Raw genomic sequence first — 24,003 nt, forward strand, 5'->3', positions numbered from 1 at the left:
ATGAATCATCTAATGCCTTAGCACATTTCATTTGCATCAAAATGGCTTTCATTTTCTGAATCCACATATCAAAATCAATTTTGCCATCAAATTGACACACTTCAAATTTTACAGTAGCCATAATGCATGCAAGTTATTACAAACAGCAAAAAATCAGAACAGTTGTAAACAGAAACCCTAAATTGCCAACTTTGAAATCACAGTAAATCACAAAGTAATACAGGATTTCAGCAATCAAAAAATATCAACAGAGAGAGCAGGCTTAATCAATCAACAGAAAACCAATTAATAAGATCAGATTATAAGGTTTCACAGATCTCTCCAGCAAGATTCTCCCAAGTTACACACCCGTACTTGATTTATCTCAGATTCCAGTGGCCTTGCAGGAGCCACTGGACAAAGATTAGTTTCAAGAGGGTTTCAACGGTGTACTGAAAAATCAGGGAAAGTTCAAGAAACATAAATTTCTCAAATGTAATATACAGTTAATTGAAAAGGTCTCACCCAGCGAGTTCAATGACTCGAGGGAGTTTAAATCTACTTTTCAGCAGTTTCAAAAATTTAAGATCTATCGAAGATCCACCTTTCTCTCAAAGATCCGAGTATCTTGCTCCTCAGTAAAGCTCTGATACCACTGTAAGGCAAAGGTCACACAATATTAAACCGAGAAGCAAGAAATTGAAATCAACCAAAAGTAAACTGTTCAAAAAATTAAAGAATCAACACAAAATTTCTTTCAACCTAAGCCCCGGAGGTTCGGTGACCACATCCAATGCCTACATCCCCCGTTGAGCATCCAACAAGTTGGATTACGCTCGGTTGCACTATAATAGCCAAAAATGGCAACGAAGGGTTACAAGAGTTCAACAAATACACTGAGATGAAGCAAAGATACTTATCTCTCAAGATCGACTCAAAACCTTGAAGAATCACGAAGAAACTTCACTGCATCCCTCTCAAAACATCACAACAGAAGAGGACACAAACCATTACAGATAATCACTCAGAATATCCAAACGAAATCACTAAGACTTTCACATTTAACACCTCAAATCAGAGATTTGAGCCACAGAATCGAGAAGAACAAACCCTAACCAGACGAGGGGTTTTCTCTCTCTCTTAAAGACCAAGAGTAAAAAACTCGTGATGGAGTGTAATCAAAGTGCCAAGTGAAACGGCACGTTATAATGGAAGGTTCCAGATTCAATCCAACAGCCATGGTTCAGCCACGTGTCCCCATCCAGTTGAAAGTGCCAATTTAATAGAGTTGCATTTCCACAAAACACGACTTCACAGTATAATAAAATTCTGGAAGCAAACTACCATGGTTCGAATCTCACAGTATCAAATGTCATATCTTACAAGATGAGATGGAAAATTTACTTAGGCATGTATTAAAAATTCTTTACAATATTCTCTTTCTCAAGCTAATGGTGACTTCTCTTTACTCTCTTAGGGGAAGGACCACACCAATACACACAGACACACACACTAAAGGAAAAGAAAAAAACTGATGAAGAACAGAGTTTAATGAATATGTTAATTAACAGGGGGAGATCTGTAGTAGGCTGGAACAGAAGCAGGAAAGAACATTTGTCTAAATCCCTCGGCATTCATAATAGGAAAAATAATTCTGGATGCCCCCTGTAAAGAGAAAATACATCTGTTAGTTACACATGAAATATATATATATATATATATATATATATATATATATATACAGACTTTACGATGAACATGATTTTAAACTTTTTTTCTTCCTTAATATTCCCCCTGTTTGTCATCCATTTTCTCATATATTTTTTTCTACTGTACTCATTTTCAACCACACATTCTTTATTAAAATAATATTATACGTAAATCAAAAACTTTTCATTCTTTATTAACCACACATTTCAACATCAATCACTACTCTATAAAACATTCTTCCCAAATAATGGGTGACAAACACACCCATTGTCAAGTATTGGTACAGTCACAGTCGAATAGAAGAAAATTTTAGTATCATTGTTAATTGATAGCCACGAGGTGAAGATACTCACCGAAAGCAATCTAGCCCCTAACCAAATCCGTTTTGGTGTAGGAAATGGAAGAAATAAGCGGCCAACACCATAGACAGCCACAGCAAAGAAATGGAGCACAAGACTCAAAGGGCGCGGATTTAGACCAGAGAGTAAAGACACAGGGCCATTAGAGAAAATGCCTCCAAGGCTTAAGTAGTCAAAACACGCTTCACGCATTTCTTTCCTTGCCTGATCTGATGATGCACAAAATACTTTGTAAAGTGCACCAGCCAGTGTATTTATAGTAGATGCTACAGGCTGCATACAAAAGAAAAAAATTTCAAATTCTCAAGTTAAAAGCCCCAAAAATCTTAAATTTACGACGTATTCTTTCAGCACTGTCTTAATAGGACATTTAGAAAAATGTAAATGTTCGATCTATAACAAACCTTTCTAAGGGTATAGAACGATTCAAGATACTTGGATAGGGTTGTAGCATCATTAAGATCATGTATAGGTCGAAGAAGATCTCGGATAACAACAATATCTGATAGAGCCACAGTCATTCCTCCACCGGTTAAAGGATGCCGCATGTTGAATGCATCTCCCATTAGAAGGGCACCCGGAGTGGGAAGAGGATTTGCTGGCATACTTCTGTTTGGCATTGTTTTTATTTTTCCTTTGTCAATTGCTGCTATAAATGCATCATAGAGCTGAGAAGGAATCTGAAAAAACGGATGTATTGTTCAATCAGAATGAGCAATATATGCAACAGAAATAAGTAAATGAAAATAAGCAGAAGAAATGTTAGTCCTCCAATGAGCAAACTAAAAGTACCTGAGGAGCCACCACAGTCTTCAAATATGTGCCCATTTCACCATTAGCAATGGAAGGCACCTTCTGTCCCGGGACATCAACCAAGCAACGAACTTCAGTGCTGCTGATGGGATAAAATAAGATAGGCGAAGGGTCCGCAAGAACAACATGCCCGTGGTTTGCAAATGGGAGATCACAATTTTCCAGGATCAAACCAACAAAACATGAGGGGACATCCACCTACATTTAACATAGACTTTTGCATGGGGGCTAATATAGAAGAATAGATAAAGTGCAATAATCCAATAAAACATGCCTGGTCAATTCAGGCAAAACTAAGGAACTTTAAAGAAAAATGAAATACTATATATGATTAACAAGTAACAATTGAAAAAACTTTGAATGGTCTATATTATGTCCAATACAGCACACAAAGTTCTCTAAATATTCATAGTTACTGTAGCATAATTGGGTGTATTCACCTTCGGAGTACAAAGAGAGCGCCGCAAGTTTGAGAAACAGCCATCGCACACAATGGTGAGAGGAGCACTTGCAGTCATTTCCTCGCCATTCTTAGTCTTGTACTGCACTCCTTTGATTGTCCCTTCTTCTTCAAGCAAGGATGTTACCGTCCCTTGTTCCAATCTCACACTAAACCAGAAAAGAGTGTGGATGAGAATTAGTAAAAAATTTCTTCTAGAAAATGAGAATTTGAAATTATAAGGATTATCAGATTATTTTCACTAATTAGTGAATTAGTATATATTTGAAAGAGTCAAAAGTTCACTTATAATTGATTTTTTTCATGCTAAAGCAGAACTGAAGTCAATAAAGTACAACAATCTGATACAGTGGTCAACTCTACCAACTCATGTCAACCATAAAATTCCTATACGGGTGAATGGAAGAACTACCTCCAAAATAATAATAATAATAATAAAAATAAATAAAAATAAAAAAATGAAAGAAAGAAATTTTACTTAGGAAGGGTTGCAGCCTTTTCTCTCATCCTTTGTATAAAACGGCCATTATGAAAACTTCTTCCTGAGACATCTGAATTGAATTTCTCCAGCGGATAAGACAGCTTAGTGTTTTTACCATCCATGTAAAGAGCATATCCAAAAATTTGTTGAGCATCAATATCTTGCAAACAATCTGCAATCACATGCAAGCAATAAAATCAAGTCAACATCTTAAATTGACAAAGACTCCTCTAATTCGAAGTCCTGTGACAGAAATTAATTTTGTCAACTGTATCACCTACCTGCAAGACCTAACTCAATTAGCTTCAAATATCCTCCAGGCTGTAGAAGTTCACCAACTATCCGATCTGGCTCAGTTAAGTCTCTTTCTATAGCATGAACTCTTCGTCCCTCCTAAAGTTAGCAATAGAAAGTTATACAGTTGTCGTGTTGAAGACCAAACTTAAATAATTTCATCTCTAAATGTTGTTAGATAAGGCTGTTAAACGTAATATCTAGTTCATACAAGACGTAGTTTAAAAATTGTACTACCGTGGCAAAGATCTGGATTCAATTTCCCATGACCTATTTATGAAAATTGTGGACTATATGAAAAATGAATCTAGGGTACACTTGAGGAGGCATATGGAAGATCAAATTTAAATAAATAAATGTGTTACCTCTCTTAGAGCTTATTCTCTTAGATGAGGTGATTCAACATGGTAAAAGTGCATACACAAAACCATTGTGGAATCAAATGTCACAGAAATTTACTGTTCAACGATGGTTTGCACAATCTACATTATCCTAGCGAGGAGCCTTCTCAGTTTCATGAATCTTCTTAGTTGATGAGAACTAGCTTATGGTTACACAATTTGCTTGTTTCTGGCTTGCTTAAAATAGAGGGATCTTAACCAGAAGACTTAAGGCACAAAATATTTAGAGCCAAAAGCTAGCGATAACAGGATTTATGGAATTCAGTTAACTCATCAATATAATTATTGTCTACGTATCTATTTGAACTAATAGAAAAAATAATATAACAGGATTTAATTGATTTTTGAATGAGAAAATGCAGGAAAATGAAGGAAGAAATTTACTAGTTACGGAATCCATCACAGAAAATAACTTTTCAATGATTTTCAATACGCATAATATTCAAATTAACCACTTTAATTTTCTTCATAGAAACGCCAAATATTTTTCAATATAAACGGGAAACAGGAAACCCTGGAAATCAAAGAGTATAAGAGATTGAAATAGCCTTCTTCAGCATCCAGATATTTTTATTAAAACATGCAATCATGCACATTTGATGGACTGAAAAATGGCGAGAAAATTGCGGAAAATCAGGATGAATTTCCTTACATTTCCAAGTGTAATAGCCAAAGCCGCCCCAGCGACGCCAGCTCCGACGATAATTACGTCAGTACTTCCGCCGTCGACCGCCGACCGGCGAATTCCTTCATTGGAGGTCTTAATGCATTGATCATTACGTACAATCTTAGAACCTTTGTTCTGCTTTATCTTTCTCCTCAAGTTATATAACAAAACAAACCCAAATAGAGAAGCAACAAATCCACCCAAAATATACTGATCAATCATCACCATTTCTTAGTATTTGATAAAAAAAAAAAAAAAAAAAGCTTGTGATGACTGATGATTATCAGAATTCAGGAATTTGAACAGATAAATTTCCCCTCTATATGTACGCTGCTTGCTTTCTTGCATTCACGAGACTTCTGAGGAATAGTGCATTTTATAGGCAAATTAATAGATGTTTACTATTTAATCCAGAACTATATTTTAATTGTACTCAAGGTCCTCAAACTTTGTTTATTATAGTACATATGTCCTAGCTATTTTGTACTCCATTTTACAAAATTTATAAACCACTAAAATTCATTTTTAAGCACACATTTTGATGGACCAACAAATACTATCGACAACTTATTTTAATCTATTTATAAATTAAATTGTTTATAAATTCTTCCCAAATATAGCTAATAAAATTCTATCCTCAAATCTCCATTAAATAGATATGTTAATGGGACTGATCGAGGACGGTGGTGGCCATTATCATCTTCATACCGTCAACAATTTTTAGAAACTTTAAAATTATTATTCACCACACTCATTTAACTAATTAATTATTTTTTAAATATGATTTATATCAAGAAAAGAAGATAAAATAATTTAGGTTTGAGAAATTCGAGAGGATGACCATGATCCCTATCACCACTATGTTCACTATTTGAGACTTGTCATCCCTACCATCACTCGGCATCTTATTGTTGACGAATGGTTTTGTATAATCATTCGATTGGTATGTTTTGGAATTAGGAAAAATAATAATTGCAATAAAATTCGATGAAAAAAGTTAAAGACGTTATCACTACAAATGAGCAAACCTTAAGAAGCTTAAGTTCTTTTAAAATGTGGAGCAACCTGTAAAACTGTGAAGTGAATATTATTAACTTTTTATAATCCTTGGATTAGGTTTGTGAGAAAACATGTTTCGCTCATCTCTATTTCTTGGGAGGTTACCCAATTTATACATTTGTTTATAAAGGTCAATCAATTTATATTTTTATTTCAATTTGAACATTCTATCTATTATTGCGACCAAAACAAGTAGTCACTCCCACTGTTATCAACATAATGTTTGATCTAACTTTTGCTTGACATTAATTTGTCTAGAAATCAACTAGTAAATTAGTGGCAAGCCACGTTAGATTAACATTGATTTTGATAACACATAAACCATATTGTCTAATGGAAACTATAAGTTGAGTGATATATAAACCTGTAAAAGTTAGATGACCAATATAAAATAAACACGCAAGTAGGTGACCTCCCATCAAAATTTTCTTGTTTCTTGTTTGAGAGAGAGAGAGAGTTTTATTGTTATGGTACGGTGGATTTATTACAGTTTGGTGAAGTTATTAATATCGGATTTAATTCGAAGAAGTCGTTCGCTGGCATCAACTATAGATACGTGGCAGAATCTTAGTGATGCCACGATATTTAAGAGTCCAATTGTGAAGTTGGCATGGGCATATTATCAAGGAAAATGTCAAACGAATAGAATGTTTGACACAAAGGATGTCACCACACTCACATCTGAGGTGTGGATCCGAGCGAATAAAATAATGCCGACTTCTCCATGTGTGTGCTATGTTAATCGTTGTGTCAACCCCTATATTCGTAAATCACGACCCTATTATCAATTACCAAGAATTTTGTTAACAATATTCGCTTCAACTTTAAATAATCATCAATTTACGTGACAGTGAGACCATTGCTATATATATAGAGAGAGAGACTGAAGATTTGTATTTGTATAAGTTTGAGTGTATGTTTGTCAAAGTTTATACTTATATGCACATCAAATTTTATTTTTAGAATCGATCTATTTATACAGAATTTTTTGCCATAATTGTTTACAAATGTCGTGGTGGCAGCAAATAATTGACTGCAAAAATTATTTTTTGTTTGAGTGGCATTCTGTCAAAATTTTGTGTAAGTTTTTACTGTATATATAGCATGCTCATTTTTATTAACTCGTTCGAGGAAAACTATAATTTTTAATATTTTTTTAATTATATATTCATTAAAATCGATTATTTATTCAGTTAGTACAATTTGACAAACATGCTCCGAGTGTTTGATTTCGTATTTTGCCGTTGATTTGCCTTTTACAAAATCAGCTTTGACGTACTTTTTAATCACTATAATTTCCTCATTTTTTTTTCTTGATCGTTGATTTACCTTTTCTTGGTCAACAACAAAACTTTTAATAAAATGGCAATTCTAATTTTCCATCAAAAGAGTTATAAAGAATCAAATAAAACTACACAACAATTTAGCATTAAGAAATTAATGTCTTCAACTAAACGTTGGATATTGTACTACGAAAAGTAATAATATCATCAATTAGAGAGTTAATTGTTCCAATGGTCGCTGAACTTAAGTTCATGTCTTTGATTGGTCACTGAAATTTAAAATGTCGAGTTTTATTCACTGAACTTAAGTTCATATCTTTGATTGCTCACTAAATTTAGGTTCATGTCTTAAATTGCTCACTGAAATTTAAAATATTGAGTCTTGACCACTAAATTTTGAAATATGTTGTACGTTACTCACTAGCATAACTGTTGAACATTGGAAAATATCGAGTTTACATTGAGTAATGTACAACATTTTTCAAAATTCAGTTAGTAATACACAACTTTTTTCAAAGGTCAGTGAGGAATATACAATATTTTTTATAGTTCAATGGTCAAAACTCGATATTTTAAATTTCAGTGAGCAATCGAAAACATGAACCTAAATTTAGTGACTAAAACTCAACATTTTAAATTTCAGTGACTAATCAAATATATGGACCTAAATTCAGTAACAATTAAAACAATTAACTCTCAATTAGAACATCAAAAGCTAATATAGACCACACAATTATTTCTTCTTCTTCCTTCTTCTTTTTTTTTTTTTTTTTTTTTTTTTTTTTTTTTTTTTTTTTTTTTTTTTTTTTTTTTTTTTTTTTTTTTTTTGCCCTTTCTACAATTTTCATTAGCATTGCCTGTGGATTGCCAATCTATAGATTTCAAACAGTCTTGGTTGGTAAATTCTAGGCTATTTTTAGCATGCACAACTCTTGTATTGTTCAACCTACATACGTATCGTGTTGAAGTAGGCGTCAAGAAATCATTTATTATTTATTTGCATATTATTTTTAATAAATTATAGTCATAAAGAAAAGCGGCGTGAAAATAAAATTAAAATGATAGTTCTCCGATTTTGTTCGACTAACTTAAATCGTTCCGTAATTGCTTAAGTAAGAGCTTATTGAAAAGGAAACTGAAAATTGTTTAATCAATTCTTGTCACAATATTCGTTGCTATCTTGTCATGCACTTAATAGTAGTTGCTATTCCACATTAATTATTGATATATATATGTATTTGACCAAAGATGTAAAGCCACTTTATCGGTGGAAATTTAATTATTCTGCAATTTATTAATTTGCCGATTATTCAGCTTTCATATCCTCACTGTTTATTAGCTTTTTCCTTTTCTAAAAAATTAAAACATTAAACGCATTCTGTAGAAATTTAGAGAGGCGGAAAAATAAATAAAAAATAAAAAAAGGCTTGGGGGCGCATTGAAGGAGTAGTCGTAAATGGAGGTACAAAGAAGACAATCGCTTTCAGGCTAGTTGGCAGCCGCCATTTAGGTTCCTAAATATTGACCTTAACAAATAACGACAAAGTGGACAAATCTTTATCTGTCACATACAACCTTAATGTGGATTTCATAAAACGATGATCATAGGTAGGATGGGCATCTACGTGGCTGAATTAGGGAACTGGGCCAGCGAGGTCGATAGGGCATCATAAGGGCCGTACCTCTTGAACAATTCTACTGCATACACCCTCCAATAGAGGGACGCCACACAATCTGTTGATTATTCAGGAGAATGTTCAATGGACTTTACTCACATCATAATTATGAGGTGGTCGGGCTATCCCTTGCCTTGGCACCACCTAGGAGTACTATGTGTTCCTACAAAAAAAATAATAATAAATAAATAAAATTAAACCCATGTTTAATTGGAATTAAAATAGATTTTGATAAAAGTTGATGAAATGTGTGGTTAAAAGGTTGTAAATTTCATGAACTATATGATTAAAATTAAACCTTAACTTTAATTTAAATTAAAATCTAAATTTTAATCCTGTTGAACATAGACTAAAATGGGTCGAGCTTGGCATGACACAAATGTAAGTCATACCGTGCTTATTTGTGTTCGAATGTCTCAACATAATTTGAAGTTCCTAATGAAAACGGTAATCCAAATAAGTGCTAACGAAGAAGTGCATTTTCAACTCAAAAATACGAAGGATTTTGGAAGTCTACATAAATCTAGAGTCCTTAAATTAGATTTTAAAAGATTCCATGAAAATTAGGCATTCCCTATAATTTTATTTCTAAACAATTCATCAATTAAAAACTCATTTTAAATTTGTATTTTATTCTCTAATAAAAACATAATTCGAAACTTTCAAAATATAAGAAAAGTAAAAAAAAAATTAAACGGGACAACAAACGGGGCAAAAAGTTGTGCACCCACCCCGAACCCACCCCGTTGCCATCACTAAGTGGATTTCATAAAACGATGATCATAGGTAGAATGGGCATCTACGTGGTTGAATTAGGCAACTGGCCAGCGAGGTCGATAGGGCAACATAAGGGCCGTGCCTCTTGAACAATCCTGCAACAAACATCCTCCAATAGGAGGTCGCCACACAATTCCCTGATTATCCAGGGAACTGTTCAATGGGCTTTACGCACATCATAATTATGAGGTGGTTGGGCTATCCCTTGCCTTGGCACCACCTACGAGTACTATGTGTTCTTTTCTTTTTTTTCTTTTTTTTTTTTAAATATAATTTAAGCCCATGTTTAACTGGGATTAAAATGGCATGACACGAATGTAAGTCATACCGTGCTTATACGTGTTTGAATGTCTCAACATAATTTGAAGTTCCTAATGAAAACGGTAATCCAAATAAGTGCTAATGAGAAAGTGCATTTTCAACTCAAAAATATGAAGGATTTTGGAAGTCTGAATAATTCTAGAGTCCTCAAATTAGATTTTAAAAGATTCCATGAAATTAGGTGTTCCCTATAACTCACGAATCATGCTACATATACAAAATTTTTTTTACAAACTCTCTTACTCACTATTCACAATAGAGGTGGGGACCACAAGCCAACAGTTTTTAAATTCACGTGGGATCAACTAATTTTGTGAGAGTGAGTACACAATTTTGTCAACAAGATTTTGTACAAATATTTTTATTCATAACTTATAGATTTCTAATGATATGGAATAATTCAATGGATTTTTAGCTCATAAATAGAAATATCAAACTCTTTAGGAAATAAAATTTAAACCCTTAAATTCAATGATTTTCAAGTTCATGCATATAAGTTAAATTTGTAATACTTTTGAGAAAAATAATAAAAATTAAATTAAATTATTTAAGAAATAAATAATAGTAATAAAAATTTCATTTCCCATTATGAAATTCAAAGTGGGAAAGAAAAGGCAATAACGATTTGAGTTTTCGTTCCCGTCATACTTATGAATCCCTCTTTTTTTTTTTTTTTTTTTTAAGCCTCGTAAAAAAAATAAATAAATTAGTCCATTCCATTACTGAAACTTTACTAACCAACCGAACATGTCTTTAATCATAAAATATATAATACATATTTTGCATGTAATTTTAAACACTATGAGAATAAATTTATTTTCGAATTGAAGTAATTTTAATTTATTGATATTTATTTGCTTGATTCTGTAGTTGGTAATTTTCTTCAATTTTCAAATGGAACTGGGGTTTTTTTTTTCTTTCCTTATTTCATAGAATGTAATTTTATTCAATTTTTTCAGATGGAAAAGATATTTAATTTATTGATATTTATTTGCTTGATTTTTTAGATTGATGAAAGTAGTTATTTTAAATGACATAATTATAATTTTTTTCTTTTAATAAATGATAATATTATGAATTTTATTTTCTAACTACAAAGTTAGATTTTTATTTATTTATTTATTTGCTTCTTTTTTTGGGTGTTCTATTGAGAAGTAATTTCATTTTATTATAGTCTTAAAAAAATTTATTAAAATTTAATGAATCCATATAAAACATAAATTTTTAGAGTCTTACTAATTCGTGAAATTTTATTCATATTTATGAAATTGATAAGAATCTTTAAATCTTAAGAAACCCAACTCTTCCAAAATTAAATTTGAAGTTAACAAGTTTTACTAAGCTTCTAATTAACTACTACCTAGAAACCACTTTGCCCAGTAAGTCTATGAGCGATCGAATTCATACAATACAAACTTAATTTGAACTACTTTAATTCTAAACTGAAAGGAATTCCTACAATTGAGTAGAATCTTATTGATCTAGGCTTGATTTGTGGAGTACTGTCTTATGAAATTGATATCCTGCTCACTATGTGCAGGATAAAAGCATCTTATTGTTGATGTGACAAGAGAATCTTAATTATGATTTTTTGAGTTTGATAGAATATAATTAAGATTATCTTATTATGTTGTGAAATTTTTATCCAGCCCACTAAGAACAAGATAACTAACTTACTTTATATATATATATAGTTGATGCATAGATATACACGTCGAATTTGAATATCAATGTATAGAATGATCAACTAAAAACTAAATTACCACATATAGCATTATATGCACAACAGAAGCCCTCTATATAGTTATGACGCATTAACAGCACGCACAAGAGGGTGAGAAATCTTTGAACACAATGTGGTTCTTCATAGACATCTACAGTTAGCCTAAAAATAAGCTGAGAACATGCCTTTGATGAGCAGACGGCTTGGGCATACAACAATAGCTTAGCGTGCACAAAAGAAAATGTTGTTAAAGCTTTGATATTCGAACTAGAGGATTTATCGACTCAACTTCAATAATAAGAACATTACAGGTTAGGTTTCACCTTCAATGATAACCAAACCATGAGCTAATCTCAATATGCAATGACTTAAGCTCGCCTTCAATAATAAGAAAAACACGATCTAGCCTCGATGTGCAAGGAATTATGAACTCACCTTTAATAATAAGAACATTGCGATCTGGGGCACAACTTCAACAATAGGAGGACTTATTAACTTGTCTCAATAATAAGAGAATTAAGAGCGAGGGCTCGTCTTCAACAGTTGGAAGTCTTATGAGATGGTTTCGGGTGAACAACAGCTTATAGCTTGCCTTAACAACAAGCGTTGATCAATAGAAATATAGAATTTACTGCATCTATCTAAAAATCCTTCTCATGTCTTCATGATAAAAGTAATTTTAATTTTAAAGTTGTTAGTTGTTGACATCAAAAATAGAAAAGACTATGATTGAGTCAACTTTAAGAAAGAGAACACCTTTTTCTTTATTACAAGAGATTAAACTGCATAAGTTTGCTTTTCCATTGACAAACTAACCATTTCTCCCTTTCAAAGGAAACTATTTTCCACTATTTATAGGAGGTTTTAGCCGGAATTCCATCATATCAATCAAATCAGCCGCAGTTTTGGGCTCGGGCAACACTTCGCCGATCTCTCCTCTAATTGGTTGATGAGGCCGGTGACATTGCCATCAGTGTTCCCTTTAGGTAATGATGTTCTGCAGAGGATAGGGGGAGCCAAAGCAATTGATTGGTGGGTTTAAGCGATGCTGACGTCATTTTCAACAAATGTAGGTAATTGATGGGATGATGTGACACGATGTAAGAAATCTGCAATCATTATGTTTCTTGATATTACAACGGCAATGAGATCGAGCTGACATTCACAAGTCGAGCTGGCATGTGAGTGAAGTAGCTCCTGCGAACACTAAGTATGAGACCGTAGGTCAACAGTCAACATTAGTTTACAATATCTCAATACAATAAAGCTCATGTCTGGTCCAATTTAAAATTTGGATTAAAATTTAAGTCAAAGTCAGTAATTTTAACCATGCATTCAGTTAATTTTTATCAAAATTTACTAAAAATCTTTTTTTTTTTTTTTTTATAAACCAAACGAGCGAATTTCTTAAATACTTTTATTATTAATTGCAACCTCGATTTTAAGGCATACTTTTTTTCTTTTTTTCTTTTTTTTAATGTACACCCTGTCAACGATATTCAACCTAATGACCCTTGGTCGAGTTAAAATTAACACCAAAGTAGGTTTAATAAAAAATAATTTGGATAGAAATGACCTTCACATGAAAAAAAAGGAAAAAGGAAAAGATAGGTAAACATACATGGTAATTCCCCAAAATTCAAATAAACAGGAAAAAGGTAAGAGAGTCAAGCCTATTTTTAATTTTCAATTCGTGACTTGGGGATACCTTGACAATATATTCGAACTAACCTAAAAATTTGTAAGGAAGGAGTGAGTATTTTTTAACACTGTTGGATTTGTGGAATCCAACTACGATATAATCATCTTAACCGTACATCACAACATGTTAAGAGCATTATGGCATGATTTGGTATTGTTACGCTTCTAAAAAATTGAGTTGCAATTGTGCCAAATAGTGAATCAGCACTTGAGCTTTTGTAAACAAAAATGATTTATTGATATGTATGTATAAGATTACTAAAATGGGCATTGATTGTAATTTTATTCTTTTGTATTATTCATTTAATGTTGGGACATTTATTTTTAAATTTATAATATGTTGTAATATTGCCAACTATTTTTCTAAAACAATATATTCACTATAATTATTTTAATTAAAAAATTTAACATCTATTAAATATCAAAGATAAAAAAAAATAAAAACTTAGTCCATGGTGTAAAAAATATTCAAATAGTTTTTAATGCATTAGACTTGCATTAATGTTGTTCTCAATTTTTTTTAACTTTAACATATAACAAAAAATTAAAAATTAAAAAAATCAAATAAATGTATCTTTCACATGGGATGAGGAATGAAAAATGTTTTTTGTTAGAATACTAGTAAACCAAGGATAAAAAATGAATTATTTTAATCATTTAGGCTTAAAATTGTTATTTTTAATAATAGATCAGTGAAATCAATCATTTTTACTGCCTCTCAAACTTTGAAGCCAGATGTTATGGATACAGTTAGACACATCACTCCTTTAAATAGTTGTGGGAGTAACATCTTTGCTGAATTTCTACCCAAAAATTTTGTTGGCAGTTTTGATATTCTTGGCTCGCAATTTATAAACTTGTAATTTACTCACAGATTTTTTTAACAGAATTGGTACAGATAGACAGCTGTCTCTCTTTGATTACAGGAATACAACTGTTTTTATGTACCAATTCTGTAGAAAAATCTGTACTTAACATTGTTATTTCCTCTTAGATGTAGATTAGTAGATTTTGTATGATCAGTTCCATGTAAATCTACTTTTGTGCTTTACTTTGCTTGTATGAATTCTCATATCAATGCAAAGGCTCTGGTGTCTTGCCAAGCCAAATGTTTCTCTCATTTTAAATATCTTTCAGATTCTTGTATACTCTCTTTTTTTTTTTTTAAAGTTCACCAAACAACTAATGTAACTTTTAATTCTTTGGCAATCAGAAGTTTACCTCTAAAATCAAGCTTAAACATAGCCTAACTAATTTTCTTTGTACTAAATCTTTGAAACGCTACAAACCAGTTTCCGTTCTGGGAACATATGCTATCTTGTATAGGTTCTTGGATGGATTTGTTTTTGCCCAACACTATACATAGGCTTCTTTGACTCCTACATAGTCTTTCAAATGCAACCTTGTTTTTTCTTCTTTACGTGGTGGCTTAGATCAGGGGGTTGTAGGGGGGGGGGGGGGCTCAGATATGTATATCACTCTTATTGCTTGGCTTCCTGGAAATCCATCTCGATATTTTCTGTGTCCGGATTATGATTTGAAGCTAAATTCGTGTTCTTAAGCCCTTTTTATTCTTGAATCCTGGTTTCATGTTGCCTTAATAGAAAACCTTTTTAGGTAATATTTCATCAAATTTTAGCTTCTTGTTAAGGAAACTTAAAAGTCTATTGATAATAAAGTGGTAATAAGTGGTTTGTCTGGTTCAGATTGTGAATGAGACGATTCCTGCGCTTCTTAAACTAGAAGAAGCAGAAAAATATCAGATTTATTGGTATAACTGGGTTTCTTTAGAAATTTTCACTTATGTGCTCTTATGTGCTGGATAGGAGAAAATCTTGTGTGGGGCGGGCATACCATCCCATGTGGTATGCCCACCCCATCGTGAGTTGACATGTTTACAAACTCAGTGCTACTAGACGTACAAAAGCATTCTTTACAGAGTCTTCAGAGAATGACGTGTCAGCTGAGAATTAAAAAAGGAAAAAAAAAAAAAAAAAAAAAGGACAAAGCAAACGTCTCCAATGATTTCCTTCATTTCATTCCCGTCAGCCTCTCCACTTGAAATTGGGAACCCTAGAATCACCTTTCCTTCAACCTCTAACTGGCGCCACCATCCTTCTCAACTTCTGACCGGCGATTTTAAATGTGGCCAGATCTTCAAACACCGAACGCACACTGAAATCGGGTCGTTCATCTTCACCAACGTCCACAAACGCCGCATTATTTGTCAACTCAGTCTACAACAACCAGGTATCTTCACCTTCGTCCACGAACACCAACTGATTTCCACCGTCGACGATAAACTCAGTCCACAGCAACAATATTCTCTGTGAAACTTTGTGAAAAAGGAAGTTGTGAAAATTACGAAAAAGGTAAGTCTCTATCCCAGCTATAAGTTGTGAAACTTGTGAAAAATGGTGAAAAAAGTTTTGAAGGACGATTTGTAGCTTGTTTAATATGCAATTGTTGTGAGAATCAAACAAATTCCTTATTCTCTGTAAATTATGAAAAACGTTTTGAAACTTGTTGAATATGTAATTGTTATGAGAAACTAGTGTAATTCACTTTTCTTTGTAAATTGCTGTGGGAAATTAGTAGAATGGCAATCTTACGGTTTCATTTGATTCCCGTATAAGATGAGACGAGAGAATGTTGGTGTTTGTCATGATTGTAGAAGCACAGAGCACTTTTTCAATGACTATCCAATAAAACGAGGATGTCCATGGTGTCTACTGGATGGGAGAAATGTTTTGAAGTTGAGAGGAAGACTAATAACGAAGGGCGATTATTCAAAACTTGCAGTAAAATTTGTTATATTTCCCTTGGGCCAAGACGGAAGAATCATGTGGTGAATCAAATACAAGGAATGAAGCAGTGGATCCCAAATTGTGAAAAAAACTTTCTAACAGTCATTAACTTGCTGTATTTTATCATTTTTCTGCTATTTCTCTCAAATTGTGGAGTCCAGTCAACCATTTTGACACTTGTAATATGAAAAAACTTACTAACAGTCATTAACTTGTAGATGGATACTAAAATTTTGGTTGCTATTAATTCTTTGTTGCTTAAACTGCGTAAATGGATACTACAAATTTTTTTTATTTGATTGGGGATGCCTACACATTATGCTCCAAAGTTGCACAAGAAAAATCGAAGAAAGTGAAGCTGCTCAGTTGGGAAAGGGATGCCTACACATTACCTTGTGTGTGTCTGACAACTCGAGTGGGCTGGAGAAGAGAGTGAAGCTGCTTGGTTGGGAAATGGAATCAACTGCTAGAGTGGTTGGAGAAGAGAATGTCGGTCGCTCGAACAGCCGATGCTCAGCTCTGATGCTCGTGAGGTCGGAGATGAAGTGGAGCAGCTTATTTTTCCCTATTTTTCTTTAGGGCTTCCACCTTTTGGGGATAATGAAATCGGCTTTGGCAGGTTATGAGGTAAAACAAAGATGGGAAAATTAGGCCAAATACCCCCTAAAAATGAGAATTTTGAATAGTACTCTTCAAATTAATTGAAACATTTAATCACGTATTAAATACGCTCAAAACCTCACAGCTCCAAATCAAAACCCTCGACTCCAAAAAACTCCCATAGTCAGTGGAAGTGTTGGGCTGAAACCAATGGCGGTGGAGGTACAGCCGATGGTAGTGCCGGTGGTAGATATGGCAATGCTGGTGGTTGGGATGGACTTGCTACTGGATTTGGCGGAGGTCGCGGTGGTGGGACTTGAGATGGCCGATTGGTTGAGTTGGAATCTATTTAAGACGTGGAAGTTCATGAGTGTGTTGACATAGAACGGGATAGCGAGTCCGGCTGTAGGTCTTGGTTATGGCTTGGCTCCGGTGCATTGACCCGAAATTTGCTCTGGTTGGAGCCCCATTATGAGTGCAGCAGAAACTGTAAAGAAGACTATGAGAGTGGCTGCAATGATTAACTGGAATTTGAGCTTGGAAATTTTGGGATTTGAAGTGGGTTCATTTTCCAATTAGGTTCTTCTTGATGAAGCTTCAAGCTCAATTGATTCGAGCCTACCATAATTTGAGCTTGGATTTTTTGGGATTTGAAATGGGTTCATTTTCCAGTCGGGTTCTTCTTGATGAAGCTTCAGGGTAAGTTGCCCAACAAAGATTTCCCTCTTTTTCTCCTGCCACATCATTATTTTTTGGAAATTCTGTAGGCATTCTGTGAGATAAAATCTGTACATCTAGCTTTTTTCTTTTCTCCTGCCACATCATTATTTTTTGGAAATTTTGTAGGCATTCTGTGAGATAAAATATGTACATCTAGCATTTTTCTTACAAACTTTGTCAATTGTGCATTTTTTAATTGAAAAGTATGTTGGCTCCAACTTTTTGACGTTCCCACAGTCGTGTCTTTCACTCTTTCTCTCTCCTTTTGTATTAGTTTGTTTGTTTTACATTCTTTTGTTTTTAAATATTTTTCCTTTTTTATTTTATTTTTTTCAAAAGTGACTAGAAATCCCTTTTAAAATGAATAAGCAAAGTTGTCTTAAATATAATTTCAAGTCAAATTAGAACATATATTGCAACAGTTCTTAACAAATAACAAACTAGTAATAATGCTTTTAGTATGCAATAATGTCAAAGTAAAAACACTTTAATCAAAGAAGACAATATTTAATATTGTCTAAAAATCATCATAATCCATCTCAATTTTTTATGTGTGGAAATTTAGCAAAATAATTACACCATAAACCCCTCTTTATCTTCTACAATAACTTCAACTACAAAATATCATACTTCAATCACCTTAAAAGCATAAACAAACAAATAAATCAAATTTACAAATCAAATTCATTGGCACAAAACTTATAATGTCATCAAATGCATTTTATTTAATAAAGCTCATACCAGTCTCATATCAAAACTTTCACTATGTAGTCACTAATCGTTTCTCTGTAGATCATCAAAATTATAATAACTTGGATCCTACATAAAAATAATTCATTGATAGATAATAATAATAATAATAATAATAATAATAATAATTACCTAGTCAAGTAATGCATGTTGTTGTGGGTTTGAAGCATGCTTGAAAAGTGAAAATTTGAATGTCTGGGAGCTAAGTTATTGAATAAACGAGGTAAAGGCAGTCAACGTAGGCGAAAATGTTGGGTTTGGTGTGTCACCCTTTTTTTTATGATTGTCTTCTCCAACTACAAGTCAAATGTAATAATCATAAGTGACCAAAAAAAAAAAACATATATTACTTAAGAATTGAATAAGGGTAATAATTGTAATAAAAAAAATTAAATTATCATATTTATTATCTTTCTTTGCCTTCCTTTTTCTTTTCTCCAAAGTGCTTTTTAATCTTGCATTTGTTATTCATTTGGCTTTCACAATTGGTGGATTTAATATTCTTGGCTTATCCGCAGGAGCATCACAAGTAAAATGAGCATTGTCTCTTCTAAACTTTTGAAGCACGTTGATAGTTTCCTCATCCTTTTCAAGTAATTTCATTGCTTCCACTAACTTTTCCTTGACAATCTTTGTTCCCAAAATTGTCATTGAGGCAACATTATAGACATTATTTCCTTCGTGCATCAAGTCACTAAGGCGTAATGATTTGGAAGATTTCTCATCATTTGCTATTATTGACAAGTCACTTTTTCATTACTTGCAGCAATCCCTTTCTTTTCCTCTTTAGTCCACCCTTTCTGATGTGAACCCGCGTAAACGCTACAGAACCCACGAACAAGATAGAAATCTTCCCAAGAAAGCCAAAACAAGGTTTTGAATTCGAATCCGATAAATCTGGAACCAAGCAACTCGAATCGTCGACGAAGTGCGGACCTCTTGATTACGAAAAATTATGGAATCTCACCCGGTTGATTTGAATGCCACAAGAATTAGATCTTGATAAGTTTGAAAGTTGTTCAATTAGAAGAACAAAGAGAAAGCAATTAAATGTTCAATTGGAAGAACAAAGAGAAAGCAATTAAAACCTTTCAAATTAATTAATATGTCAAAGGTCCTTTACAATGAAGAAATAAACTTCTATTTATACTAACTAAATCCTGAAATAAAATCCAAAAAGAAATAAAATATTAATAATCTAGTAGAATCTCGAAAATAACCATTCAATATCATTAGAATTTGACTATGAATAAAATTCTAACAAAATATAGAAAAAAATGCGGAAAAGGAAATTTTGTCCTCGAAATAACACTATGCGATCGTATATTGTAAACCTATGCGGTCAGATAGTTCACTTGAACTTTGACCGTATTGGCCTTGCCACACCGTATGGGATCGCAAGCCCCATTCTATTATGCGGTCGCATGGTAGACCAGTTTGCCTCCATTTTCGTCGGCTTGTATTGAGTTGATCCAATTTGATTCGGTTCTTGACCCGAACATAACTTGTCTCGTTTTGCGTCTCGAACATTGTTCCATCAATGGTTTCTTGAACGAAAAATCTCATTGCTTGTTTGACTTGCTTTGCCCTTGATCGCGTCATCGGTCCGCCTTCAATTTTCAACAGGTCTCATCTCGAACTCGTCGTTTTCAAACTTGATTCTTGAATCACATCATCCCCTCTCTCTTCAAAAGGATTCGTCCTCGAATCTGCACCTACATCAAAGAGAGAGAGAGAGAGAGAGAGAGAGAGAGATCAGACACATTAAAAGTTGCTAAACATTATACTCACCTGGTAGGTCCAACTTACATGCATTGTCGTTGATCCTTTCAATGACTTGAAATGGCCCATCTCCCCATGGCAACAACTTTGATTTTCTTTGTTCTGAAAATCGCTCTTTCCTAAAATACACCCAAACCCAATCTCCTGGTTCAAATGTAACAATCTTCATGCCCTCATTCGCTTGCTCTGCATAGTGCTTACTCTTCTTCTCAATTTGCTCCCGTACCTTTTAATGGAGTGACTTCACCAGCTCAACCTTCCTCTTCCCATCCAAGCTATCTCGTTCATTCACAGATAAAGGAATTAAATCCATAGGTGATATAGGATTAAAACCATAAACAATTTCAAGTGGAGAAAACGATGTAGTGGAGTGTGTGACCCTATTATATGCAAACTCTATGAAAGGTAAGTACTCTTCCCCATTCTTCAAATTCTTATTAACTACAGTGCATAATAGTTGTGTTATGGTCCTATTCACTACTTCAATTTGTCCATCGATTTGTGGATGACAAGTTGTAGAAAATAGTAACTTCGTGCCTAACTTATTCCACAAAACCCTCCAAAAATGACTAAGAAATTTGACATCCCTATCTGACACAATACTTTTAGGTAGTCCATGTAAGCGCACAATTTCTTTAAAGAACAAATCTACAATGTTAGTGGCGTCATCAGTTTTGTGACATGGAATGAAATGTGCCATCTTACTAAACCTATCCACCACTACAAAAATCGAATCCCGTCCCTTTTTAGTCCTAGGCAAATCTAACGCAAAATTCATTGAGATGTCTACCCAAGGTTCACTAGGTACTAGTAGAGGTGTATAAAGCCCATGAGGTAAGACCCTAGATTTAGCCTGTTTACAAGTTATGAATCGACTACAAATTCATTCCACATTAACTTTCATTTTAGGCCAATAAAAATGCTCAGTTAATATTTCTAAAGTCTTTACTACCCCAAAGTGACCCATTAGACCACCACTATGTGCTTCTCTAACCAATAATTCACTCATAGAGCAATTGGAAACACATAATTTGTTTTTCCAAAACAAGTACCCCTCATACTTAAAGAACTTATCTACAGCTCCCATATCACATGAATTGTAAATGTTGGAAAATTCAGAATCATTAACATACATGTCCTTAATGTACTCAAAACCAAACAATTTTGCACTTAAAGTAGTTAAAAGCACATGCATTCGTGACAATGCATCTGCTACTACATTTTCCTTACCTTGTTTGTGAATGACATATGGAAAAATTTCTATGAATTCCATCCAGCGTGCATGTCGTTTGTTTAACTTACCTTGACCCCGCAAATGTTTAAGTGATTCATGATCAGAATGAATTACAAACTCTTTTGGCCACAGGTAATGTTGTCATGTCTCTAAGGCTCGAACAAGTGAATAGAGCTCCTTGTCATACGTAGGATAGTTGAGAGCTGCACCACTTAACTTTTCACTAAAATAGACTATAAGTCTCTTATCATACATTAAGACTGCTCCAATACCTATTCCTGATACATCACACTCAATCTCGAAAGTTTTGTTAAAGTTAGGAAATGCTAAAATCAGTACTTTACACAAACAATCTTTGATAATGGTGAATCCATGTTCTTGTTCTACCCTCCATTGAAACCCCACATTTTTCTTGAGAATCTCAGTTAGTGGTGTGGTGATTGTGCTAAAATCACTGACAAAACGCCTGTAAAAACTAGCCAATCCATAAAAACTCCTAACCTCGATTATGTTTTTAGGTGTCAGCCAATCTTTAATAGCTTTTATTTTCTCTTCATCTAACTTTACACCATTAGCACTAACCACAAAGCCCAGAAACACAACTCTATCTATGCAAAAAGTAAAATTCTTAAAATTGGCATAAAGTTGTTCCTCTCTTAAAATCACAAGCACACATTTTAGGTGTCCTACATGCTCATGAAGATTCTTGCTATAGATTAAATGTCGTCAAAATAAACTACAACAAATTTTCCAATGAAAGCACGCAAAACATGGTTCATTAATAGCATAAAAGTGCTTGGTGCATTTGTGAGTCCAAACGGCATGACTAACCATTCATACAATCCATATTTAGTTTTAAAAGTTGTTTTTCATTCGTCACCCTCCCTCATACGAATTTGATGATATCCACTTTTAAGATCAATTTTACTAAAAATATAGCCACCATGTAGTTCATCTAGCCTAGGAATTGGGTGACGATACTTTATCGTAATATTGTTAATGGCTCTGCAATCTACGCACATTCTCCAAATTTCATCTTTCTTTGGCACCAGCAACACAGGTACTGCACATGGACTCATGCTTTTCTGTACATATCATTTGCTCATCAATTCCTCAACTTGCCTCTGAAACTCATTTGTCTCATTTGGATTACTTCGATAAGCCGATCGATTCGAAATGACAGCGTCATGTATGAAATCAATTTGGTGCACAATTCTTCTAATGGGTGGTAACCCACTAGGCACGTCCTCCGGAAACACGTCTTCAAATTCCTGCAACAAAGAAATAACCAAACTAGGGAGGGATGTGTTATGCTCCTCAAAGTTAGGAGTGATTCCTTGTAAACCAACAATATCATTTGTTGCCTCTCAACTATTTCCTTTTTCAATTTACTCCCTCTCACAAAGAAATTTTATTTCGGTTTTTCTCTCCTCTCGGAAGACTCTCTTTCTTTTCTCTTATGTGGCCCCACTCTCTTTTCCTCTCTGTTGGCCACCTCACTATTTTCTCTCTTTTTCTCTAACTCCCTCACTCTCACTTCTTCTTCATTTTTCATTTGAATTTGGTCATCATATATTTGTGTCGGTGTTAATGGCGCAAGAGTGATAGACCTCCCATTTTTCACAAAGCTATACTTATTTTTATGCCCATCATGCATTACTTTTCTATCGTACTGCCATAGTCTCCCCAACAAGATATGCCCCGCATGCATAGGTACAACATCGCACATTACCTCATCCTGATATCTACCAATGGAAAAATTAATCAACACCTTTTTTGTCACCTTAACTTCCCCACATTTATTTAGCCATTGTAATTTATAACACCTAGGATGTTTTAACAGTGTCAAACCTAATTTTTCCACCATGTTAGTGCTAGTCACATTAGTACAACTACCGCCACATTATCACACCACATACCTTGCAATTAACGTGACATCGCGTGTGAAATATGTTTTCTCGCTGCTACTCCAAGTTATCCACCTTGATTTGAGCACTAAGAGCTAGCCTCGTGACCAACAACTTACTGTTAAATGCATACTCCGTTGTATCTTCTTCATCAACATCCTCCAATTCTGGCATGTCTGTATAATTTCTCATTTTCAGTTTCCATTTCCCAGCTGTCCCACAGAATCATAGTTCTTTTATTTGGGCATTGAGAAGCAATATGCCCTACTCCCAAACAATGAAAACATTTGATGTCTCTATTTCTTGATGGCTGTGACTCTCCCTTTGGCATGGCCTTGCTAGCACTCTCCTCCTTGCCTCTTGGTACCTCAGTTCTTCCTCTTGCAACAATTCATTCTCCTTTGTTATTTTCCCACTTCGATTCTCCAGAAGAATTAGAACCCAAAGATCCCGATTGGTACCTTATTGTCCCCTTTCACTTCAACTGCCTCTCGGCCTT

General features: G+C 33.8%; 1 protein-coding gene and 2 long non-coding RNA genes across 3 annotated transcripts; 1 reads left to right on the forward strand and 2 right to left on the reverse strand.

Annotated features, from left to right (window-relative positions):
* Nucleotides 1-1,272: 1,272 nt before the first annotated feature.
* On the reverse strand, nt 1,273-5,520 carry LOC111410179 (squalene monooxygenase-like). Its single transcript, XM_023040411.1, has 8 exons — nt 5,150-5,520; nt 4,084-4,195; nt 3,800-3,974; nt 3,302-3,470; nt 2,841-3,059; nt 2,453-2,728; nt 2,043-2,321; nt 1,273-1,644 (listed from the first exon to the last, which is right to left on the reverse strand). Exons 1-8 carry the CDS (start codon nt 5,390-5,392, stop codon nt 1,540-1,542), a joined length of 1,578 nt encoding a protein of 525 aa, XP_022896179.1. The 5' UTR covers nt 5,393-5,520; the 3' UTR covers nt 1,273-1,539.
* A 9,930-nt stretch (nt 5,521-15,450) lies between these two features.
* Nucleotides 15,451-17,804, reverse strand: LOC111410181. Its single transcript, XR_002705620.1, has 2 exons — nt 16,904-17,804; nt 15,451-16,039 (listed from the first exon to the last, which is right to left on the reverse strand). It is a non-coding gene; the product is annotated as an uncharacterized LOC111410181 (long non-coding RNA).
* Nucleotides 15,942-16,774, forward strand: LOC111410180. Its single transcript, XR_002705619.1, has 2 exons — nt 15,942-16,076; nt 16,341-16,774. It is a non-coding gene; the product is annotated as an uncharacterized LOC111410180 (long non-coding RNA).
* Nucleotides 17,805-24,003: the final 6,199 nt, after the last annotated feature.

Source organism: Olea europaea, chromosome 15, assembly GCF_002742605.1.
Source record: "Olea europaea var. sylvestris chromosome 15, O_europaea_v1, whole genome shotgun sequence".
Taxonomy (NCBI): Eukaryota; Viridiplantae; Streptophyta; class Magnoliopsida; order Lamiales; family Oleaceae; genus Olea; species Olea europaea.